At 43.7% G+C, this 22,036-nt stretch overlaps 1 protein-coding gene across 1 annotated transcript in view; it reads left to right on the top strand.

Annotated features, from left to right (window-relative positions):
• The window catches only part of RBPMS2 (RNA binding protein, mRNA processing factor 2), a 31,135-nt gene extending 11,270 nt beyond the window's left edge, over nt 1-19,865 (top strand). The window contains exons 2-8 of the mRNA XM_083371433.1: nt 3,883-3,960; nt 5,471-5,509; nt 6,475-6,537; nt 8,376-8,526; nt 10,237-10,385; nt 18,239-18,306; nt 18,520-19,865. Coding sequence (XP_083227559.1) covers nt 3,883-3,960; nt 5,471-5,509; nt 6,475-6,537; nt 8,376-8,526; nt 10,237-10,385; nt 18,239-18,301 — 543 coding nt within the window. The 3' untranslated portion in view covers nt 18,302-18,306; nt 18,520-19,865. The remainder of the gene's footprint in view (nt 1-3,882; nt 3,961-5,470; nt 5,510-6,474; nt 6,538-8,375; nt 8,527-10,236; nt 10,386-18,238; nt 18,307-18,519) is intronic.
• Nucleotides 19,866-22,036: the final 2,171 nt, after the last annotated feature.

Raw genomic sequence — 22,036 nt, 5'->3', positions numbered from 1 at the left:
AAAGCTTGCTTGTTTTCCCTGCTGCATTAACAGCTGCATCTTGGAAGGGGAAAATGGTATGAACAACAACAACAACAACAACAATAGTAATAGTAATAATAATGTTGGAAGGGACCTTGGAGGTCATCTAGTCCAACCCTCTGCTCAGGCAGGAAACCCTATACCAGGGGTAGGCAACCTTGGCTCTCTTATGACTTGTGGACTTCAACTGCCAGAAAAATAATAATTCCCAGAATTCCTGAGTCAGCATGGCTGACTTAGGAATTCTGGGAGTTGAAGTCCACAAGTCATAAAAGAGCCAAGGTTGCCTACCCCTGCCCTATACCATTTCAGACAAATGGTTGTCCAATCTCTTCTTCAAAATATCCAATGTTGGAGCACCCACAATATCTGGAGGCAAGCCATTCTACAGACCATTGACCGGTCCTGAAACGAGGTATTTAGTATGTGAAGCAGGTCCTTTATTATTAAGCTATGGCCCTTTTACACTGATTTTTTGGAAAGACACAGCAGCCACTAACTCTCTGTAATGATATAGAAATGGCTTAGTTTGTTAGCAGCTATCTCTAATATACAATCAGAAAGTTACGAAGTTGAAAAGGGCTACAAGGGACATCTAGCCAAACGTTTCTCCGTGTGCAGGAAAACCCGTTAAAATCTTTGTTGGCTGTCTAGCCCTTCGTAAAAGTTTACAAGTTATCTAATCAACACATTCCAAACCTTTCAACCTTTCTCAATTTACAAGAGAACTTCTTTTGCTTTTTTTTTTCGTTTTTCCGGCTAAGCAGATGAACCCTCCATAAAGATGGGGCTTCATTAAGCTGCTGGTCTCTAGGGAGAATCATTTTAAAACATGGTGTTAACGGCTAATCTCTTCTTTTTAAAGTTCCCAAGTGTTTTCCTTCCCACAACTTTGTTTTGCAACTCTGGGTATGTTTTGATACTGCGCAGGGCCTTATAAGTCTAGATATTTAAAGTTGACGGGTGCAGTTCAGCATTCCATCTGCCTCGCGTCAAGTGCTTCCAGCTGCATTGTGTCTCAGGACATGAGACAAAGCTTGGGAGAACACAACAGCAGACTTTAGCTGCGTCCAGGGCAGGCATACTTGAGGAACACTCGTGTTCTACCCCAGTCAGGGCCCAAATGGAGGGTTGCATTTACCTGTTTCCAGGTTCTGAGGATGCCCTCAGGGCTCGTGTTAAGCAGCTGCAATCTTAAACTAGCCATTACTGAAACATCCTGTTTCTCAGTTCCTTCCTCACAAAGCATCAAACTACAGGGTAAATCAAACCATTTTTTAACCTGAGGGTTATGCGAATAGCGTTAAGGTTAGGGATAAATTAAGCAAACCGCATTTTAGGAAACTGTGGCTTATTTGTATCAGGTGAACATATAGCCGTCACGTTTCAGTAAAAGTTTTCACCCTATCAAGAGCATGTCCTGATTAGAGATTTCTGCTATTTCTATTTGCCTCTCTCATATTCTGCCTCAACGATCTTTTGGATCCCATGTTTGTGCACGTGTGTATGTCTTACTTGGTCCAGAAAGCTGTTCTCCCCAGTCTGTAGGAGAGAGTAGATGAGTTGGCAAGTGGTTCGGAGGCTTAAAAGATGTGCCTCTCTTCTCCATGCAGCAGAACTGATTAACTGCATTCCTAGAAGCAAAGATTTCGTCAGATCGTCCAGCAGGCCAGGAGATTGTCATCTCCCCTGAGTAAAGCCATGTGAACAATGTGTGGCCCAAGTCTTGCTATTTAGATTTCAAGAGCTAGGTAGAAACAAAGCTAGTTCTTAGATCAACCCACAACAGGGGATGGCGTCAAAAGTCTTGGGCAGGGGTAGGCAACCTTGGCTCTTTTATGACTCGTGGACTTCAACTCCCAGAATTCCTGAGCCAGCCATGCTGGAATTCTGGGAGTTGAAGTCTACCAGTCATAAAAGAGCCAAGGTTGCCTACCTCTGGCCTTGGTTTTTGGGAGAGAGAATATCGCTATGAGAGTTATGCTCAGATTTGTCATAAATTGCAGTTAGACATCAAATAGTGCCCCTAAAAACAGTCATTTTTTAATTGTGCAGCAGTTAAAAAAATGCTGCATGAAGAAACATAGCCAAAAACCTAAACTGGCACTTGAGGAGTTACCAGATTCTCAGAAGCATTTCAAAAAGTGTTAACATTTGGAAAACCTTGCATAAAATCTAAACAAGAAGTCTTGGCAATTTCCAAACAAGTTTGACGTATCATATAATCTTACTCAAGAAACAGTTGCTGTGGTAGAATGAATGTTCTTCAAAAAAAGAATAACATTAGCTGTGTATAGTTTTTTTTTAAAAAGGGGCTCATGTTTAATTTCAAGATACTGTTGGTTGTGCTCAGCTGAGAGTAGATTAGCAGAAGCAAAAGAGCCAAAGTTGCCGTTAAGAATATCTCTGATCAAACATCCTTATTGTGAAGAACGGATGATCTGGTAAGGGAAAACTGAATGTAACAGCAAGAAATCTCCCTTTGAGCTGAATTGTTTATTCTTAAAACTGCAAATGTGGCATCAGAAAGCCACTTTTTACAGAAGCCAGGGCACTGTCTAGGTTCTGCAGCAAATTTTAGCTTTTCAAGCTAAAATTTCAGAATCCCTCTATCCATAATTGGCATAATACTATAACAGTGTTTCTCAACCTTGGCAACTTGAAATTGTGTTGCCCTCAACTCCCAGAATTCCCCAATGAATAACGAATGAGTCCGTCTACTTCAGAGGTCTTCAAACGTGGCCCTTTTATGACTTGTGGGCTTCAACTCCCAGAATTTTTCAGCCAGGCCTGGCTGGGGAATTCTGGGAGTTGAAGTTCACAAATCTTAAAAGGGCCACGTTTGAAGACCCTGATCTACTTCTTGCAACTTTAAACTCCCAGTAGGCAAGGAGACCAAATCTCCGTACATTAGATCACTGGACTGCTCGATTTTACAAGAGCCCAATAGTAGATTATTTTAAACATGGGAAGTTGGTGTTTAAAATCCCTGTCTAGGTACAGAAGAAAACGTTTTGTCGAGATTGCAATTCGATTCTTTCTCCAGGTGTGGTTTTTATTAAATAGCTATCCATGTTGCAAGTAGAAAAGCTTTGTATTGGTATCAGTGGGAGAAGGTATACCTCTTAAAGCTACCAACGAGAGTTGGGGGATCATTTTTGGTAGTGGGGGGTGGGCCGAGATAAAATTGCCTTCTCTGCTTGCTGTTGTCTCGAAGAAAATGAGTCATTTTGGTGCACAACTTTTTTCTGAAAATATTCATTATGTATCTAACATTGTGTCGCTTGACCCCCGAGTCAGACGGGATTCAATTTCATGTGACTCAGACGAGAACATTTGTTTCCATGTGGATGGAGAATACCCTTCCCCAAATTCCTCCTGTTCCTGGATTCATCAGATCATATGATCTCATATCTGAAGGACCTTCACTCTCGTAAACACCACAGTCCACACCTGAGCCCAGAATTTCCGTTGCTAAGTGAGACATTTGTTCAGAGAGTTTTGCTCTATTTTACCATCTGTTTTGCCACAGTTGGGAAGCAAATCGCTGCAGGTCTTAAGTGAATTTAGCTCCCCATTGACTTTGCTTGTCAGAAGATTGCCAAAGGGGGGTCACGTGTCCCTGGGAACATTCCCACCATCATAACTATGAGTCAGTTGCCAAGTGTCTGAATTTTGACCACCTGACCACAAGAATGCTGAAATGGTCGTAAGTGTGAAAAAGGGTCAGAAGTCATTTTTTCCCAGTGCCGCTGTAAGTTCGAACAGTCACTAAATGAAATGTTGTAAGTTGAGGACTAGCAACTTACTATCCAATGATCTTGAACTCTGTTGAGATATGTGGTTCTCTGTCTCCCCCAGGTACGGACTCTTTTTGTGAGTGGCCTTCCGGTGGACATCAAGCCGCGAGAGCTGTACCTCCTTTTCCGGCCTTTTAAGGTGATCAGGAACAAAAAGGCCAATATCTGGGTCAAACTGGGCAGGTCCTCTTGTTCAGTGCTGGAGCATCTTCTCCACCTGCTGGTTATCCTTGGCCTAAGGCCACAATGTTCCTAAAAGTATAAGTTCAGTTTTGACATGTATATACAAAGAGGTGTGGTGGCTCAGCAGTTAAAGAAACTGAGCTTGTCACTTGGAGATCTGACAGCCCAGGTTCAAGACTCAAGTGCTACACAACGGGGTTTCCTCCTGTTACTTGCCCCAGCTCCTGCCAACCTAGCAGTTTGAAAGCATGCAAATGCGAGTAGATTAATAGGTACCACTCTGGTGGGAAGGTACAGTCAGCAAGAGAGTCATTCAGGGAGTTTTGCCCCATTTTGCAACCTTTCTTGCGACAAGTGGTTCAGTGAATCACTGCGGTTGTTAACTGGGTGACGTGGTTGTTAGGTATACCTGGCTTCCCCACTGACCTTTGCTTGTCAGAAGGCAGCAAAAGGGGGGGATCAAGTGACCCTGGGACACTGCAACCGTCATAAATAGGAGCCAGTTGCCAAGCGTCCGAATTTTCATCCCGTGACCAATGGGGGATGCTGAAATGGTCGTAAGTGTGAAAAAGGGTCACGAGTCATTTTTTCCAGTGCCTTCAAATGCTTGTAAGTCAAGGGTTAGCTGTATCGAAGGCTCCAAGCTGACTCTTAAGACATCAGCAAGAAGGTTTCCACAAAGCTCAGTTCTCCTGTCTTGAGTCACATCCTTGCTGTTGGATCAGCCCCGTTGCTTTGCTTACTAAAGTCCCAGATATACATTAATCTTATGTAAGAAAAGAGAAAGCCCCCCCCCCCCAACATACCCTGGTTCCATAGTCTGCTGGAATCCCGGGACAGCCTCCAGACTTTTCTGAACCACAACTCGTATGACGCCCGGAGACCACAGCAGAGCAACAAGACATATTTGGGAGTTCTAGTTTGCAATATCTGGAGATGCTTGCTTTCCATCTCTGGCGTAACTGATGCAGAACCAAATGCACCCCCTGCTGTGATTCAGTAGGAAGCGGCCACTTCCTACTGACTCTACATACTTTAGTGTATTGATTAAGCAATATTTTGTCTCTTGACAGGGAATTTTGCCTGAAATTTGTATTACAGTAGAAGGAAATACGTGGAGTTCAGGCTGAATGGTGGAGTCCTTGGTGCTCTGTGAGTTTGGTTGCTGTCTTGCAGACGTTTGATGATGTTACCTAGCTGGGTAATGAAACGTCTGCAAGAAAACAACCAAGCTCAGAGAACACCAAGAACTCCACAGTTGCATTACAACTAGCAAAGCACAATAGTTGACAAGTGTGTGTGTGTGTGTGGGGGGAATATGGTCAGAGTAGTAGCTGCATTTTAGTTTAACTTGTTCTTTAGATCCACTGGAAACGTGTGCTACTCAAAAACGACCTTGCTGTGTTTTTTTTAAATCTTCCTTTTTCAAGGCAACTGATAATTAATTTACTGATTCCTCTCTCTAGGGTTACGAAGGATCCCTGATCAAACTAACATCCAAACAGGTAATGCCTCTCCTTAACTCCTGTTCTGGCAGCCACTCAGTGCAGCTTAAATCAAGGACCAGTTCAGCTCCTAAGGCAGGGGTGTCAAACTCGCCATGTCACGTGACATGCCGCGACTTTTTTGCCATTGGCAATGGGTTGGGCACGGTTTTGCTATGATGCATAGCCCACGGGCCGGCCGTTGGACACCTCTGTCCTAAGGGGAAAGGGCAAGGAACCTTGCAGGATTATAGCTGATGCTTCAATTAAGCAGTTCAAAGCACCTGTCCAAAGGCTGGCCAACTAGGCTAGTGCTTCCAGGCCTTGGCCACCTCCAGATCAGTAGACTTCAACTCCCAGAATTCTCATCAATGGCTGTGCTGGCTGTGGAATTTTGGGAGTTGAAGTCTACACATCTGGAAATTGCCAAGCTTGGGCAACAGTGTCCTAGATCAGCCCCTCTGCAGTGAGAGACCCATCCTTAGAGGAGATGTTCTACTTGCCAGCGAAATAGCCCATCTACCTGGGCTTCTTTTTGGCACCAGATCTGGTGAAGATCACGTAGTGTTGTTCTAGTTGGCTTGGCCAACTCCGTGCCCCCCAGATGTGTTGTTGCACTCCAATAATATCTGATCTGGAGGATCCTGTCTGGGAAAAGCTACCCATACAAATGATGGTGCTTCATCCTTAACCAGTTGGGCCACAGGTTAAAGGCTGTTTCCCCTGCGTGGGGTGGTGGCTGTAAGGAATAGCACCTGGCTGAGATGGAAACACGTTGGAAACGAAGAAATATATCTGGGCTCCAGATTTTTTTAGCAGGCTGCCTGTCTGATGGCTTTTCCAGAGATGAATGAAGACTCTATAAGTACCCTGTAGATGTACTCTTGGTGGGCTTCATACGAGATCTTTCTCCACTCCCCTTTGAGTTCTGTCTCTGCAATCAGGATTATGTACGTGCATGTAGCTCAAAGTATTTGTCTTTCCAGCCAGTAGGCTTTGTTACTTTCGACAATCGTTCTGGTGCAGAAGCTGCAAAGAATGCTTTGAATGTGAGTATTAATACACGTTGCATCAGTGCTCATGAAACTTCTGAACTTTGCTAATTGCTCAGCTCCTACCTAGGGCGATGGCCCCAGTTCGACATAGAGGGCAAAACTACCATATTCTTTTCTGCTCATTTCTTAGTCGCTCCGACTGACAGAGGAGATGTCTTTTCCCTACTACTCAATGGATGTGTGTCATAAACACAGGACAGTAGAGCGGATAAGGGCCAAGTGAGTAGAACAGGGGTAGGCAACCTTGGCTCTTCGAAGACTCGTGGACTTCAACTCCCAGAATTCTGGGGGTTGACGTCCACGAGTCATCAAAGAGCCAAGGTTGCCTACCCCTGTAGAACCACACACACTGACTACCAATGTCAGAGAGGAGTAAATGGGAAGATTATACTAAACATTTTCATTGACTCCTAAACTAAAAAGTTGGCAAAGCCGCGTTCGAAATGATTCCAGTAAGTCAACATCTGTTACAGCAGTGTTTCTCATCTCTGGTGGCTTTAAGATATATGGACCAACTTCCCTAATTCTCTAACCAGCCATGTCATGCCATGCTCCAGAAAGCCATGGGTAATTCTGGGAGTTGAGGTCCACACATCTGAAAGCTACCAAGGTTGAGAAACACTGCATCAGAGGAAAAGGAAGACAATCTTCAGTTAACGTGGAATTTGTTGCAGCGGTGATAATAAATCACCTCTGAGATTGTACCTCCAGTCAAACACACTGCAGCTTTTCACGTGAATATTATTAAACTGATGAAACAAGGGGAGGAGTGTTCAAGATGAGTGGCAAACAGATTTAATAAATAATAAATCTTTATTGGCCTGCACCCGGAAGGCAAGGTTGCTTCTCCATAAGCATATTGATGTCCCTAAATTGAAATTGGCACACAGTGTGGGAGGTGTGTGTGGGGGTGAGCCCCATATAATTTGAATATTTTGACCACAGCAGGCACATGCAAGTGGTTGGGTCTGAATTTTTGCTTTTTTTTGGAGTGGGGTGTTAGATTTAAAGTACAGAATAGGTGTCCAGAGCCTTAATAGGGTTTTAAGACAAAAAAGTGTGAGAAAAATGATTTCTGAGCAATTCTAATTTCATCCATGCTTTACAAGCACAATACTGTTGCTGTTTTCTTAATCAGTTGCACTGTTATTCCATTAATCACTCACACATGTGTGTGTGTATAGATAGATAGATAGATAGATAGATAGATAGATAGATAGATGATAATTATAGATAGATTAGATATAGATAGATGACAATTGGATATAGAGAGAGAGAGATGGAGAGAGAGAGAGAAAATTATAGATAGAGATAGATTATTTATATATATGTATGTAGGTAGGTAGGTCTTGGCATATTTGGGTCTTTTCTCATGTAAGATTGAGGGTGTCTTGGCGACGTTTCGACGAGGTCCCACTCGTCATCTTCAGGCTTGTGTGTTCGTCTTTGTGTTTGTGCGAGCAAAGCGTGATTGGAGCTGCCGTCTCTCTATAAATATTGGTGGGGGAGTGGGGGGGTGCTGGCTTTGTTGCTGAAAGCGGGTTGGTTGGCTGTGTTGTTGCATGTTGCTCATGTATGTGTGTGTGTGTGTGTGTGTGTGTGTGTGTGTGTGTGTATATATATATATATATATATATATATATATATATATATAATATATATATACACACACACACATATGTATATATATGTATATGTATATGTATATAGATAGGTAGATAGATAGATAGGTAGACAGAGAGAGAGAGAGAGAGAGAGAGAGAGAGAGAGCGCTAAGCAAATGCAATTTCTTCCCCCTCTTGTAACCCTTTCCTCCTGTCCTTCTGCTGCAGGGGATCCGCTTCGACCCAGAGAATCCCCAGACGCTGCGGTTAGAGTTTGCCAAGGCCAACACCAAGATGGCAAAGAGCAAGCTGATGGCCACACCAAACCCCACCAACCTCCACCCTGCCCTAGGCGCACACTTCATTGCACGAGATCCTTGTGAGTTAGCAAGAGGGGAAAGTCAATGAACAAGAAGAGGGGATTGGGGTTGGGGGTCTCTGGGAAGGCATGTGAAGGTGTCAGTGTGCACATTCCTAGTGTGTCCCCCTGTGATGTCTGTGGAGATTGTCAGTCATCCTAGTCGTGGCTGTCCCAAAGGTGCTTTTTTAAAAAGCGACTGGACTTTCTTGGTGTTTCTCCCCCCCCCCTAAAAAACGTTTCGCTTCTCATCCAAGAAGCTTCTATAGTTCTTCCTAAGATCTGACCACTCACTAAGAACCAAAGAAACTTCTTGGATGAGAAGCGAAACATTTTTAAGTAAAAAAACAAAACAAACTCTAGTTGCCTTTGGAAAAGTACCTTTGGGTCCCAGCAGTGATGTTTTTTGCATTATTTTTTCCACATGCATGAGAAAACCCTAAATTCAGTTTCCAAAGTTGGTGCAAATGGGAGGACTCTTGAGTCCTTGAGTTGCATGCTCTTTCCCGATCCCCTTGGATGTGGCTACCCTGGTATTCTCCAATTCTTTGAATGTGGCTTCTGGCTACTAGAGCTTCCTTGGAACACAATTGCTGGAAATTGGTGACAGAGTAGTGTTAATTCAAACACAAAGTAAGCCCTGGAAATCTGACCTTAGCTGGTCATTCTCACCTGGCATCCTCATGCTGTTCAGAAGGACCACCTCTTAAAGAGTAGCCCCCAGGCCACAAACATTTTCTGATGTTGTGAGATGTCAAAAGCCTACTTGGTGGGAGGTTTATGAACAGAAGAGGACAGCTCTTCTTGTGCTGGGCCAGTCTTACAGGGCGGTGCTAAGCAAAGCTGGATGGGAGAGCATAATTGGGGAGAGGGTATTTGGGTCCGGGATGGGCCGTTGACGATGCCTGCGTGAATCGCTTATTCTTTCATTTCTATCAATTGGACCATGTGCAATGTCAACGCTGCTAACATCGAATGTTATTGCTTGACAAGAGATGAAGAAGTAGCCATTTCATATGTTAAACTTGTGTATTGCTTTAAGAGATTGGATTAAAGTTGGGAGGGGGGAAGAGGAGGATTGTTCCTCAAGGCCATCTGAAATTAAGGTAAGAGCTTGGCGGGGTTTTGTAACGGAAGGGAAACTGATTCTTCAAATTAATTGGAGAATATGATTAATGACAAAATTAGAAAGGTGGAGAATTGTGTTTTAATATATTGTGCAAGGGGGCGGAGGTTTCAGATTCCAGCTTCCTTCGAGCAAGCATTTATTTTATTTATTTATTTATTTTTATTTTATTAGACTTGCCAGTGTATAAGGCTAATAAAGGACTTTTGAGGTAAACAATGCCTCAGAGTCACTTGAAAAGCCCATCCTTGACACGCAGACAGCCACCGCATTTCCAGATGTTGCCAAATGCCGTCATTCCGCCCAAAAAAGTCCTTCGGGAAAGGGCGGTATATAAATGTAATAAAATAAATAAAATAAAAGAAGAGTTGATACTTTGGGGGTTCCCCCATCTTGTGACATCACAGGCTGAACTTTCTGTAGCTCTCAAAAGACCAAGGGAGCAGTTCAGAAATGGTGCTAGGCTCAAAAGCTTTCTCCCCCAGCTTTGAGGTGGTCTTTCCTCTACCTGTCCTCCTTTCCCCCATGTGTGCTGTAAGGTGCTCCATGCTGGCTTTCTTCCCAGTGGGAGAATAGCTGACCTGATGCTGCTTCTCCTCTTCTAGATGATCTGTCTGGAGCTGCCCTCATTCCAGCATCTCCAGAAGCATGGGCTCCCTACCCCCTGTACACCACAGAGCTAACCCCGGCCATTCCACATGCAGCTTTCACCTATCCAGCTGCTGCAGCTGCCGCCGCTGCTCTTCACGCCCAGGTGAGCTCACAATTGAATGTTGTTGTTTATCTTTTGGTGTGAAGCCCCCTCTTGCAAGGGACAGAACATTTCTGCTTCAAAACTCTTTCCTGCCTCATGGTTCTTCCCAGGATGAGTGGGTGGAGAGTGGATGACCCGAGAGACTCTTCCCCTCTTAACCCAAAATAGCCTGCATCCTCAGGGAGAAAGCTTCGATCCTCCAAATATGCCTTAAAATTGAGGGAAACAGTGGGCTGCCGTTCCCCTCTGCCTCTCAAGCAGTTTTTTTTTTGTTAGAGGAAATTAACTAAGCAGACCTCTAAGGCAGGGATGTCCAACCTTGGCAACTTTTAAGACTTGTGGACTTCAACTCCCAGAATTCCCCAGCCAGCTATGCTATCCTGGCTGGGGAATTCTGGGAATTGAAGTCCACTGCTCTTAAAAGTTGCCAAGGTTGGACATCCTTCTTCAAGGGATCCAAACACTAAAAGAATACTAGCCGAATTGCCCCAGTCCAGCAGGGTGGAGGGCTTGAATCAGCCCCTCGAGAAACACAAGTGAACTACTTTCAACTTCTCAGACTCAGTACCAGGATGAGCATTTTGATCCCATTCCAAAGAGCGGTTGATGGGAAAGTCAAACGCATGTTTACCTCTTGTGGGGGCAGTGAAAAGAATTGACCTTTTCAAGTTCAAAGGAAGAGAAGTCAGGAAGGTGACCCACAGTTGGAGGGATGAATAAGGAGGAGACGGTCATGTTCCATTTCTGGAGACTGTCCGATCCAAGTTGCTCCCTGTTGAGAACAAGGCCTCTTTCAATCTGGCAAAGAATGGTATGAAGTCAGCTTGAACTTCTTCCCTCCAAAAGCCATTAAACTACTGTTAATTTTGGTTCTGCTGCCAATACAAGAAAGTCTGTTCTTGTATGGTCTTACTCCTTTCTCCTCCATCAGAGGAACCAAGGATACGTTGCTCTGCAGATGTTTTAAGGAAGGAAGGAAGAACATAGTTTAGCATGGTGACCAAGCCATAAGAATGTATACAAACCAGGGTAAAATAGATAAAATGCACAATGTCCAAAGGGGGGGAATAAATAACTGTTTTTACAGAGTATATTTTTTTCACTCTCTCTAATTCCATGAAGTCAGAGTTATCCCTTAAGGGGAATTTTAGTAAATCCACATTCATTTCCTGATTGCAAATTTTTTTTATTAGAAGCTTCACCTCAAAAAGACTCCCTAAGCTACATGTGGGTGTATGTACAAGCACATGGATGCCATTACAAACAAACCTTGTTTTAGGATTAAAATCTAAAAAAAAAACAAAACACAGATAAAAGATGAGAAAGGAGCTTTTTTTGTAAAAAAAAAAAGTTCCACTTTTTCAAAAGAGTTTGGAGAATGATCTTGCTTCCATTTCTTTAATAAAAGAATGCGGGACAAGCGTCATTTCTGACAAGTCTCTCCATGTTCACTTATATGTTTACATCTCCCTGTCCCGCTGTTTAGAGAACGCAGAACAGTTCTGCAGAAACAGTGCAGAGTTTATAGCAACTGTTGGCTAAACATGGTTGCAAAGGACTGAGCATGCAAAATTTAAAAGATTTGGCCTCAAAACAGTGCCATGCCGGTTAAAGGCCATCGGCCGGTCCTGTGTTTCTCACTCTTGGGGTTGCAATTTTTTTTCTTCTCTCCACTTAGAAATAAGGTTTTTCCAGGCTGAAGTCTGCAGGTTTGTCCTTTAAAGCAAATGAATGTGTTACTCATAAAAGTCTTTTGAGTTAAACATTACTTTACTCTCCTTACTAAGCAACAGGCAGCTCAGAGCTCCACCCACCACGCAGGCTGAAATTTTGGTGTCTTGATGAAATAAGGGAAGAATCATTTTCTTGATTTTTCGACAGGAGCGTAACGGGGAGAGTTGCTTAACTCCTCTGCTGCGTGTTTAATCGATTAAGGAGTCCTGTTTCATTGCTGCTCGGTAGAGTGAATGGGGAGGTTATTTATTTTATAGGTCAGAGTTAAAGGAAATAAAATTTAATTTAATTTAATTTAATTTAATAATGGACAATTTAAATGGACAACTCTTGGGTGCAAACTCTTGGCCATCCATTTCCTTGAAGTGATGCTTTATGGGGGAATCACACACCTATGATCTGACCCAGCTGTCATATCTATAGACAGGTTGACAGCCTGATCTTTGAATTATTTTGTATTTTTTTAATTGCTCCATAGTAAATCTTAACCAACCGGTGGCTAAACTCACTAAGCCATGATTTGTCTTAACTTGTCTGAAAAGGTTTGGTGACTACATTCACAAATACTATCAGCTTAGAGCAAGCCATTTCTATAACTCAGTACAATGTATGAATCGGCCAGTGGCTGGGTTGCACACAATGGGTTAATCTTCCCTGACCCTGGTAGCGTCCTGATGTTTGGAATGGGAAGAGACTGGCTAAGGACAATGAGACTTGAAAGGTGATGTATCTGAAGGACGACAGGCTGGTGGAAAAACAAGCATCTTCAAGGGCGGTTCGGCTATTTAGATCATCTATACGACTGATACTTTTCCTCTATTGAAAAAAAAATACCCCAGTTTCAGTGATCTGAGAAGTGTCTGGGCAAGGAAGGTCCACAGGTCCCTCAGGATGAGAAGCTCCAAGGATGGAGATTCCTTGAACCTTCTTCTCATGAACTATGGAATTTGAAAACTCATAACGTCTATTGCCTCTCGGGACCGGTTCCCCCACCCCTGACCTCACCTAAGAAATGTTCCACAGCAGAGTCTGCTGGTCACATTCAGTGGCCTCTGCCAATGCAACAAGCCTCTTGCCCCCTCCCGAGGGGCTCCCACAATGGCCAGCTATTGGTTGAAATGACCCCTCCTTTGATGTCTTCAGTGACCTGCAGCCAGGATGCCTACGCAGGCTAGCCCTGAAGCTCAGAGCTGGCCCTGGAAAGGTGGGACCTCATAGTCCTGACTAACCCCTGCTAGAGTTGGAGTAGCTGTAGAACAGCTTCATTCCCAGAGGCCTTTCAGGATGGGCCCGTCTGGAACAGGCTGGTAAGACGAAAACATCTCTCTGCCATTTGGGGCACACTGGGTTGTTTTGTTCTTCCTTTCTTTTCTTTTTTCAACTTTCCGCAAGCTTTATCCTTTATTTTGTTTTTGCCCCATCTGTTCCTTAGCAACCCAATGCATGGGCCTCCACGCTATTCACCCACCCAAAGCCCAAGCAACGTGAAAAACCAGGCGTTTCTCTAACCCACCTCAGCCCAACTTGGCGCATATGATACGGGCACCACAGCATGTCACTTCTTGTATCCAGAGGGCTCCCCACGGAGCACCTACCTGGGGGGGGAGGAACCACCCATGAAGGTTTCCTGTCACCTGGTGGTGTCCGGGGTGGGAGAGCCTCCCGACCACCTTGTTTCACTCACCACACTCACCTGCTGGGGAGGGCGGGTGTTGTAGTAGTAGTAGTAGTAACAGCAGCAGCAACAGCACACAATGGATTTAATTTTTTTCCACACCAGTCAACTGGCACATATCAGTCACGCTATGAATTCCGCCAGGGAAGGAGAAACCCCTCCCTTGGCTGGAATTTGGGGGAAAAAAACCCTCCTTTCACACTCTTCCCCTCCCCCTCTCTCTCTCTCCCCCTCCCCTTCCAAAATGAGTAAAATTCTGACTTGATGGGATGATACCGGACAAGGCGATGTAAACAATCTGGTACAATGTGTACATTAAGGGACCGTGGAATAAGTAATGATTGGAAGGGGCTAGCGGTGACAATATTTAAAACCAAGAGTGGCCTGACTGAGCAGCAGAATTTTACATCTGTAGTGAAAACTGCAAACGTCCACCTTAAGGGGAGGCATCATCTCTTTACCAGGGGGGGGGGAATGCCTCTTCTGCGGCGGGGGCTGGAGACAGGTGTCTAAAACAAGGTCCTTTTTGTTTTAGAACTGATTACTTGTGCGCAGAGGTAAGAAATGGACTAAAAAGTATTGTGTGGTGGGTTGAATTATTGTATGTATTCAGAAACTGTTGGGGGAGAAGCTTCATTGGAGAACGTGGCATCAGGGCCGCTGCTTGAGGGCCTCTGTTTTCCCAGGTCCCAAAGGTGCTTTTTCAAGAGACCTGGAGATTCTCAGCCCTCCAGGTCAGGGGTAGGCAACCTTGGCTCTTTTATGACTCGTGGACTTCAACTCCCATAGCTAGCTCAGGAATTCTGGGAGTTGAAGTCCACGAGTCATAAAAGAGCCAAGGTTGCCTACCCCTGCTCCAGGTCATGGTTGTCCCAAAGGTGCTTTTTCAAGAGGCATCAGGGACTTCCTTTGTTTTTCCTTGAAGATGTTTCCCTTCTCATTCCAAGAAGCTTCTTCAGTTCTGACAGAATGACTAAATCCTTCCATTCCCCACCATTCGGTCAGAACTGAAGAAGCTTCTTGGATGAGAAGCGAAATGTCTTCAAGGAGAAACAAAGAAAGTCCCTGATGCCTCTTGAAAAAGCACCTTTGGGACAACCATGACCTGGAGCATGGGTAGGCAACCTTGGCTCTTTTATGACTCGTGGACTTCAACTCCCAGAATTCCTGAGCCAGCCTGAGCCAGGAATTCTGGCAGTTGAAGTCCACGAGTCATAAAAGAGCCAAGGTTACCTACCCCTGACCTGGAGGGCTGAGAATCTCCATAGACATTTGTCTTCCCAGGTGCTTCCTTTGAATGCCACCATAGCACTCAAGAGCAGCCCACCGGTTGGCCAGGACTAACCCTTCTCTCGCTCAGCTGCTGAAGCCGAATGGCCAAAACTGATTCCAGATGTGCGGGGGAGATGGATTTAGGAATCCGGGAAGTGCTTTTGAACCACAGTCGGGAGGAAAGAGCCAAAAAGCCGATGTGAAACCATAACATGCTGGTGGCTATCAAATGGATGTCTCCTCAGCTTTGGGAGATTGTTGATGATCGGAAAACGAGATTGGCAAACATGTGAAAAATGATACAAACAGATTATTATGAAAATTCCTGGACTTCTGAACCAAAAGCTGCTTCTCGGGATCCAAAAAGTATTGCTGGAAATGCTTTGAAAAGTACCAAGTGCTGATCACAAACTGATTAATAACATCTCCCTTTTTTTAAGAAAAACTAGAGTGTGGGTGGCTACAATCTTCCTGGCAGTTTGCAATAGGAGGTCATAAAGTTCCTATACGTGTTACATGCTCAAACTAAAGTTCATTTAGGATTGTGTTTTAACAACTATGAAGAGCTATTAAAAACATGTTGAGGATATGCCATTTCCTTAAACCCCAGTCCACACTAACAACAGTGTTGTAAGAACTGAATTAAAAATGGAAGCAAATGCAATGTAATTCACAAGGGCTAGAGTTCCCAACGTGAGCTTAAATGGACTCCAGAAGATGGTAGAGGACAGGAAGGCCTGGAGGAACGTTGTCCATGTGGTCACGATGGGTAGGACACAACTTCGCAGCTAACAACAACAAAGAGTTCCCAAATTCTGCAAAATAGACTGAGATTTTGAAATAATGTCCTAATTGACATTAGTGCTGAGTTAGTTTCTTGGGGCAGTTTGGTTGGAATCGAATTCCTCTGGCTCTAGATAACCCTGGTTACAGAAAGGCACCTTTTTCATCTTTATTTTAAAAAGGCACCTTTTTAATTTTAGGGGGGTGAGGGAAGAAATCATAGGTTCTAATCAGCCCTTTCTACCCAAATATAGAATTAAGGACAAGAGCAGACTTAGCACCATGAACTCCAAAACTCCAAAGATCTTCTATAAAGAGCCATTAGATTGAAAGGATTTATGTTCCAGCAAGATAGACTTTGGTTGAACTTTAGGAGAAACTTACACAGTGGAACAAGTCAAAGATGGAAACCAATGAGCTTGGACTTCTTTGAACGTAGTCCAGGCAGCCTGTTGGGGATGCTTTGTTCTTCCTGAAGGAAGCAAACCATTCAGATAGGCAGCCTGCAAAGACCCTGCAGCTGTGGGACTGGGCTGGTATTGTGTTATTGAGCAAACCACGTTGGCTGGGCTTAAGCAGAGAGCTGAAGAAAACTGGAGCCAAAGGAAGTATGGTCAACGTAGTCATTCTTTTATACGTGTTAATTTTTTCTCCCCAAATGCCCATAAATCTTTTTTTAAAAAAATGCAAAGACTTATCAGCCCTATGATTATGTGCTGATAATTATGGGATAGGGGAAAAACCAAGAACAGCTGTAACCGGGGGCATTTATTAGCAAAGAAGGACAGATACAGCTGTTTGAAAGATGTTCACCCAAGGAAAAATAACTCTGAAAGCAAACAGTAGCAAAGTTGCGATGTAGAAGAGCAAAGAATTGGGAGAACAGGAGATTTAAGGATATGATAACAAGACGGGAACTTTTCTTTTTAATCACCTTTTCTTTGTGTCTGGAATAGCATGTCAGAAGGCCTTGAGAAACAGGTGAAGAAATGCTGCTAAGGAACAGTCTGATAAAGAGACAGCTTAGCCCTCAACTGGACAATGGGCCGAGAAAGAGACTCAGAAGAGACCCACCCTAGTTTCTCAGTTGTAAAGGAGACAATGGGAGTTTTGTACTTTCAGATTTTCAAGATTCCGTTAATGTGGCCTTACGAAGAAGTTGGATTAGCTCATCTGGTTTTGTTTCCTGTCTGGTCTATCTAGGACAGGGGTAGGCAACCTTGGCTCTTTTATGACTCATGGACTTCAACTCCCAGAATTCCTGAGCCAGCAGGGCTCAGCTTGGAAACCTCTCGCTTTTCCCTCAGCGTGGCTGGCTCAGGAATTCTAGGAGTTGAAGTCCACAAGTCATAAAGCGGCCTCGGCCTAGGCCAGGGTGAAGGAAACCTTGGCTCTTTTATGACTCGTGGACTTCAACTCCCAGAATTCCTCAGCCAGCAGGGCTCAGCTTGGAAACCTCTCGCTTTTCCCTCAGTGTGGCTGGCTCAGGAATTCTGGGAGTTGAAGTCCACGAGTCATAAAAGAGCCAAGGTTGCCTACCCCTGATCTAGGAAAACCGAGTTTACCTGGAACGGCTTTTACTTTGGCCCAAATGACATGGAAATGGCAGGCCAACCAAATCGCATTCATTGGTTCCTTCTTAAAGACCACTTAAAACTCTAAAACCTTGCGTGTTGCATTGGTGACCCTGCTTTTTTTTCCCTACACAAAGTGCAGGACTCAATGTATTTCTCTACAGGTGGGCTTATGGGTGGGATTTAGGCCCAGCGTGCTTAAAGCTAGGAGGAGAAGGAGCAGGAAAAAGAGTTGACAAGCGATGCACTTGAATAGCCTACATGTGGAATAATAGGGGTGATAGAATATGAATTGGGTGTAATAAGGGGAGTTGGGAGTAGAAGACTAGACAATCTTGAGTGACTGTGGATGATCTAGTACAGGGGTAGGCAACCTCGGCGCTCTTACGACTCATGGATTTCAACTCCCAGAATTCCTGAGCCAGCCAAGCTGGCTCAGGAATTCTGGGAGTTGAAGTCCATGAGTCATAAAAGAGCCAAGGTTGCCACCCCTTACCTAGTATGGTACAGCTGCCACATTTTCAACTTTGGAATCACCTCAAAGGTGATTTCAAGGCCTTAAAAATGTTCTCCTTATAGCTAGTCTATCATTTGAGATGTGAAGATGTTCATCATGGGGTGAGGGACAAGGAGAACTTCTGCAGTCCGAAAGAACTATTGGTACTATGAAAGCTATATAAGCAACGAGTTGATAGTTTGTTTTTTTTGAGGACCATTGAGCCTTGGGAACAAATGTATCCTAGGCGGAGTGTTTCTGCCTGCTCTTGGTTGACCATCGTACTCCTCCCATATCACTCTCTATCATTTTCTTCTAGATGCGCTGGTACCCTCCTTCTGACGCTAGTCAACAAGGATGGAAGTCCCGTCAGTTCTGTTAGTTTTAGTGAGTATCAGTTGTGATGCCTATGGGAGTCCTGGATGTGGGTGGAGCAGACATGTTCTTCTATAGTGGGGTTCTTTTCAGCCAGTGGCAAGACAAAGAAAGACCTGGGAAGCTGGTGGTAGATGCTGTCCTCCATGCATGCTGGTGGAGCTATGATAAAAGACATCTGGAGTTAGCCTTCATAACACATTCTCTTGCTTTTTCCCCCCCAAGAGCTGCTTTAGGCCCACGTTTTCCCCTCTTGTCTCTCCATGGACTGATGAATGAAGGATGAAGGAGCCTTTGGGAGCCTCCTCTCTCGGCCTTTTCCCTGGACACCATCAAAGTGCCCAACTTCACTTGGCCGTCTTATGAATGAAGCTATGGATTTCCCCTCCAAAACTGTGGATGTCATCTCCTCCGTCTCTACCTTGGTGTCATGGCTGCCCTTCTCCCGACTCTCCCCTCCCCTCCATCTGCTAAGCCCCACCACCCTCCTGTTGCTGAGTTTCTCCTCCTGCTACCTTGAGTCCTTTCAGGAGAAACTCAACCTTGTTGATACACCCGCTTGGTGCGGGCGGGCATGTACATGTGTGTTCCTAGCTGGGATGCTGGCACGCAGTGTGGCCTAGCTGTGTACGGTGCAATATGCAGACTTTTCTTATCCCGAACCTTGTGTATGCAGTTTTGCTGAAGGAAGCAAAAAAGACAAATCAGTTTTGCATGTTTTCTGGCATGACTTTAAAACACTTTAACTTGGTGTGGGTGTGTGAGTGTGCAAAACTCGTTTTTGGGTCTAGCATTTGTGTAACCATAGCAGTAGATCTTGGATTAACTATTGATCACTAAACCTTTTTTTCCATTTTGCTTCTGTCGAGACTTGGCTTTTGAAAAACACTTTTGTCTTCTCTCTCTTCCTCTTCCCCCAGGACATCTTTCCATGTTCAGCCTTGACTAGAATTTGAAATAAAAAAGTTTCTTCTCCAAAGTACAATGCACTGGGTTTCTGATCCATTTTGCCCTTCCCCAGTTTGTCAGGGTCGTTGGGGATTTTTGTTGTTGTTGTTGTTGTTATTGTTTTTCTGTCAAACTTCTATATATAGAACAGCTGTAAAATATTTCACCTTTTTCTTCCACATCCCTCTGATTGGAAAGAATCCAGTCTTGCCAAATCAGCAATCCTTATGGGAATACCGAACAAAGATGTACGAGTATTTTTGTACCATGTGTAATAAGGAAATATTTATGCATCATGCAAAGATTTTGTGTGGTTTTTGTGCAATTAATTATTAAAGAGTAAAATACAAACTGTAATCTGTAAGATAAGTTTAATGTTTAGTTAAAAAAGCTTGAAGAGAAAGACTTTTTTTCCTGTAACTGATTCAGTCAGGCATAGTAACGAGAAATTGCACAAACATTTTTTTTTTGTTGATATTTTATTGCTTGGTATTTGGAAGTCCTTTAAGTATTATATTGAACCATGGCTGTCTCGCTTGTATTAAGATTGTTGAATAAGTTGCTATATCCTTTGAGAATGTGAAACTGGATAATATATGAATTGTACTCGGTGGTGTGTGATTCTTTGCTGCCTGGAAGTTTTCTTTGTTCTTTGGACACAGCGTACACTGGTTAAGCTTACCTGGAAAAATGAGAGGGGAGAAGGGGCTGCGTTGGGTCTACAGTTGAATGTGCATTTTCAACCAATCTTTAAAATTTGCCCTCATGGAGATTATAAATCTGTATATGACAATTCCGCCAAAGAGAATGCTCAGAAGATTTGGAAAAATGTTGACGTTACAAATAGAGAGTGTTGTTTGTTGATTTAGATTCCCCTCTTTCTAAGTCTTGACTTGCCTGAGAAAATAGATTAGGCTCAGACACAATGAATGGTTCAAAAACGCCCATCTAAAGGTGGACCTCAACGTTGGTTTCCTTACTCCTAGCCTTAACTCCTACACCGCACTGGTTTTAAAGACCTACCCAAAATTTCAAATTATCAATGAAATGCGTTTACCAGTAAAATTAGGAAAGAAATTTTGAGAAGAGCCATTGTCCCTCAAAGAGCACATAATCAAATTTCAAGTTGATGGTATCTACAAAATCATAATTGGAGAAACCACAACAGTATCTAACTCCTGGTATATTTCATGTCAGATAAGGCACAGGCTTATTACTCTAACATCTGTTCCTACCAATTTTTTTTAAAAAATCAGGTATTGAACATAATCTTATCTCCATTGGGCAAAGATAAATTCTTTGCAATTCTGTAAAGATTAATCATTTCAAGGGTGGGTGAGTTAATCAACCTAGTACAGGTTGTCCTTGATTTACGGCCACAATTGAGTTCAAAATTTCTTTTAAGTGAGTCACTAAGTGACTTTTGCCCCGTTGTACGACCTTTCTTGCTTCAGCTGTTAAGTTGATAAGTTAATAATTTGCTTGTGAAGTGACTGACTTCCCCACTGACTTTGCTTGCTAGAAAGTCACAAAAGGGGGGGTCACATGACCTTCGGACACAGCAAGTGTAAGTATGAACCAATTGCCTGAATTTTGATCCAACGATTACAGGGATGCCACAAAGGTCATAACTCTGAAAAACGGTCCTAAGTCACTTTTCCCAGCACCGTTGTAACTTGGAACGGTCACGAAATGAGCTGTTGTACATCAAGGACTTACCTGTATACCTGAAAAATGGTTGAAAGAAATTCACACACCCTCACCAAGGGCTCTTGCGAGACTCCTGTTCTACAAACCAGCATCAGCATCATCTAAGATTTAAACAAAATGTAGGACTCTGCAAGACATGGCTTAACATGATGTATGATCCTTTTTTCCAATTCTGGTCTGAGGTTGTAATTATTTGGCCCCTTCTATTTTTCTCATGTTTCATGCGTTGTTGTTTTTTTTTAAAAGTCAGCCTGCTGTTTCTTTCCTAGTTTCCACAATATTTTGCCCTGATCTAACATAGATTGCCTTCCCTCTGTGTCTGCTGGGACACATTCTGCATTGAGGCACCTGCTCCATTAAGCAGGCAACTTGGGCTGTAGTCGTCCCAAGCAAGCAATGTTTGATGAATAAATGATAACTTTGAGTCAAGTTGAAACAATTGCTCAGCCAACCAGCATTTTCAGGGCTGCGGAAGAAGTGGATTTGTTGCTATACTTGAGGCACTTCCTAAATGCTGAGAACAAAGAGGCGGTATGTGCAAAAGAAAATTAATATAACAAAAATTATATTTACAGACTTCCGCAATCATTTTAATTTTTGCCCATTTGCAGTCCAATAAAAGCTCAGTAAGGGACGTGGTGGCTCAGTGGATTAGGACGCTGAGCTTGTCGATCAGATGGTCGGCAGTTTGGTGGGTCGAATCCCGAGTGCCGCGTAGCAGAGTGAGTGCCTGTTACTTGTCCCAGCTTCTGCCAACCTAGCAGTTTGAAAGCATGTAAAAATGCAAGTAGAAAAATAGGGACCACTACGGGGGGAAGGTAACAGCGTTCCGTGTGCCTTTGGCGTCTAGTCATGCCGGCCACATGACCATGGAGACGTCCTGGGACAAGCGCTGGCTCTTCGGCTTTGAAACGGAGATGAGCACCGGCCCCTAGAGTTGGAAATGACTAGCACGCATGTGTGGGGGAACATTTACCTTTACCTTTAAAAACTCAGTACAGGTAATCTTCAAGTCACAACTGGAATTCAGGCTGGAATTATGGCCATAAGTCATTGCGGTTGTAAATCGAGGCATCACATGACC

The sequence above is a fragment of the Vipera ursinii genome, assembly GCF_947247035.1.
Source record: "Vipera ursinii genome assembly, chromosome: 11".
NCBI lineage: Eukaryota > Metazoa > Chordata > Lepidosauria > Squamata > Viperidae > Vipera > Vipera ursinii.
Note: the sequence above shows the minus strand (reverse complement) of the source record. Positions and strands in the feature narration are given on the sequence as shown.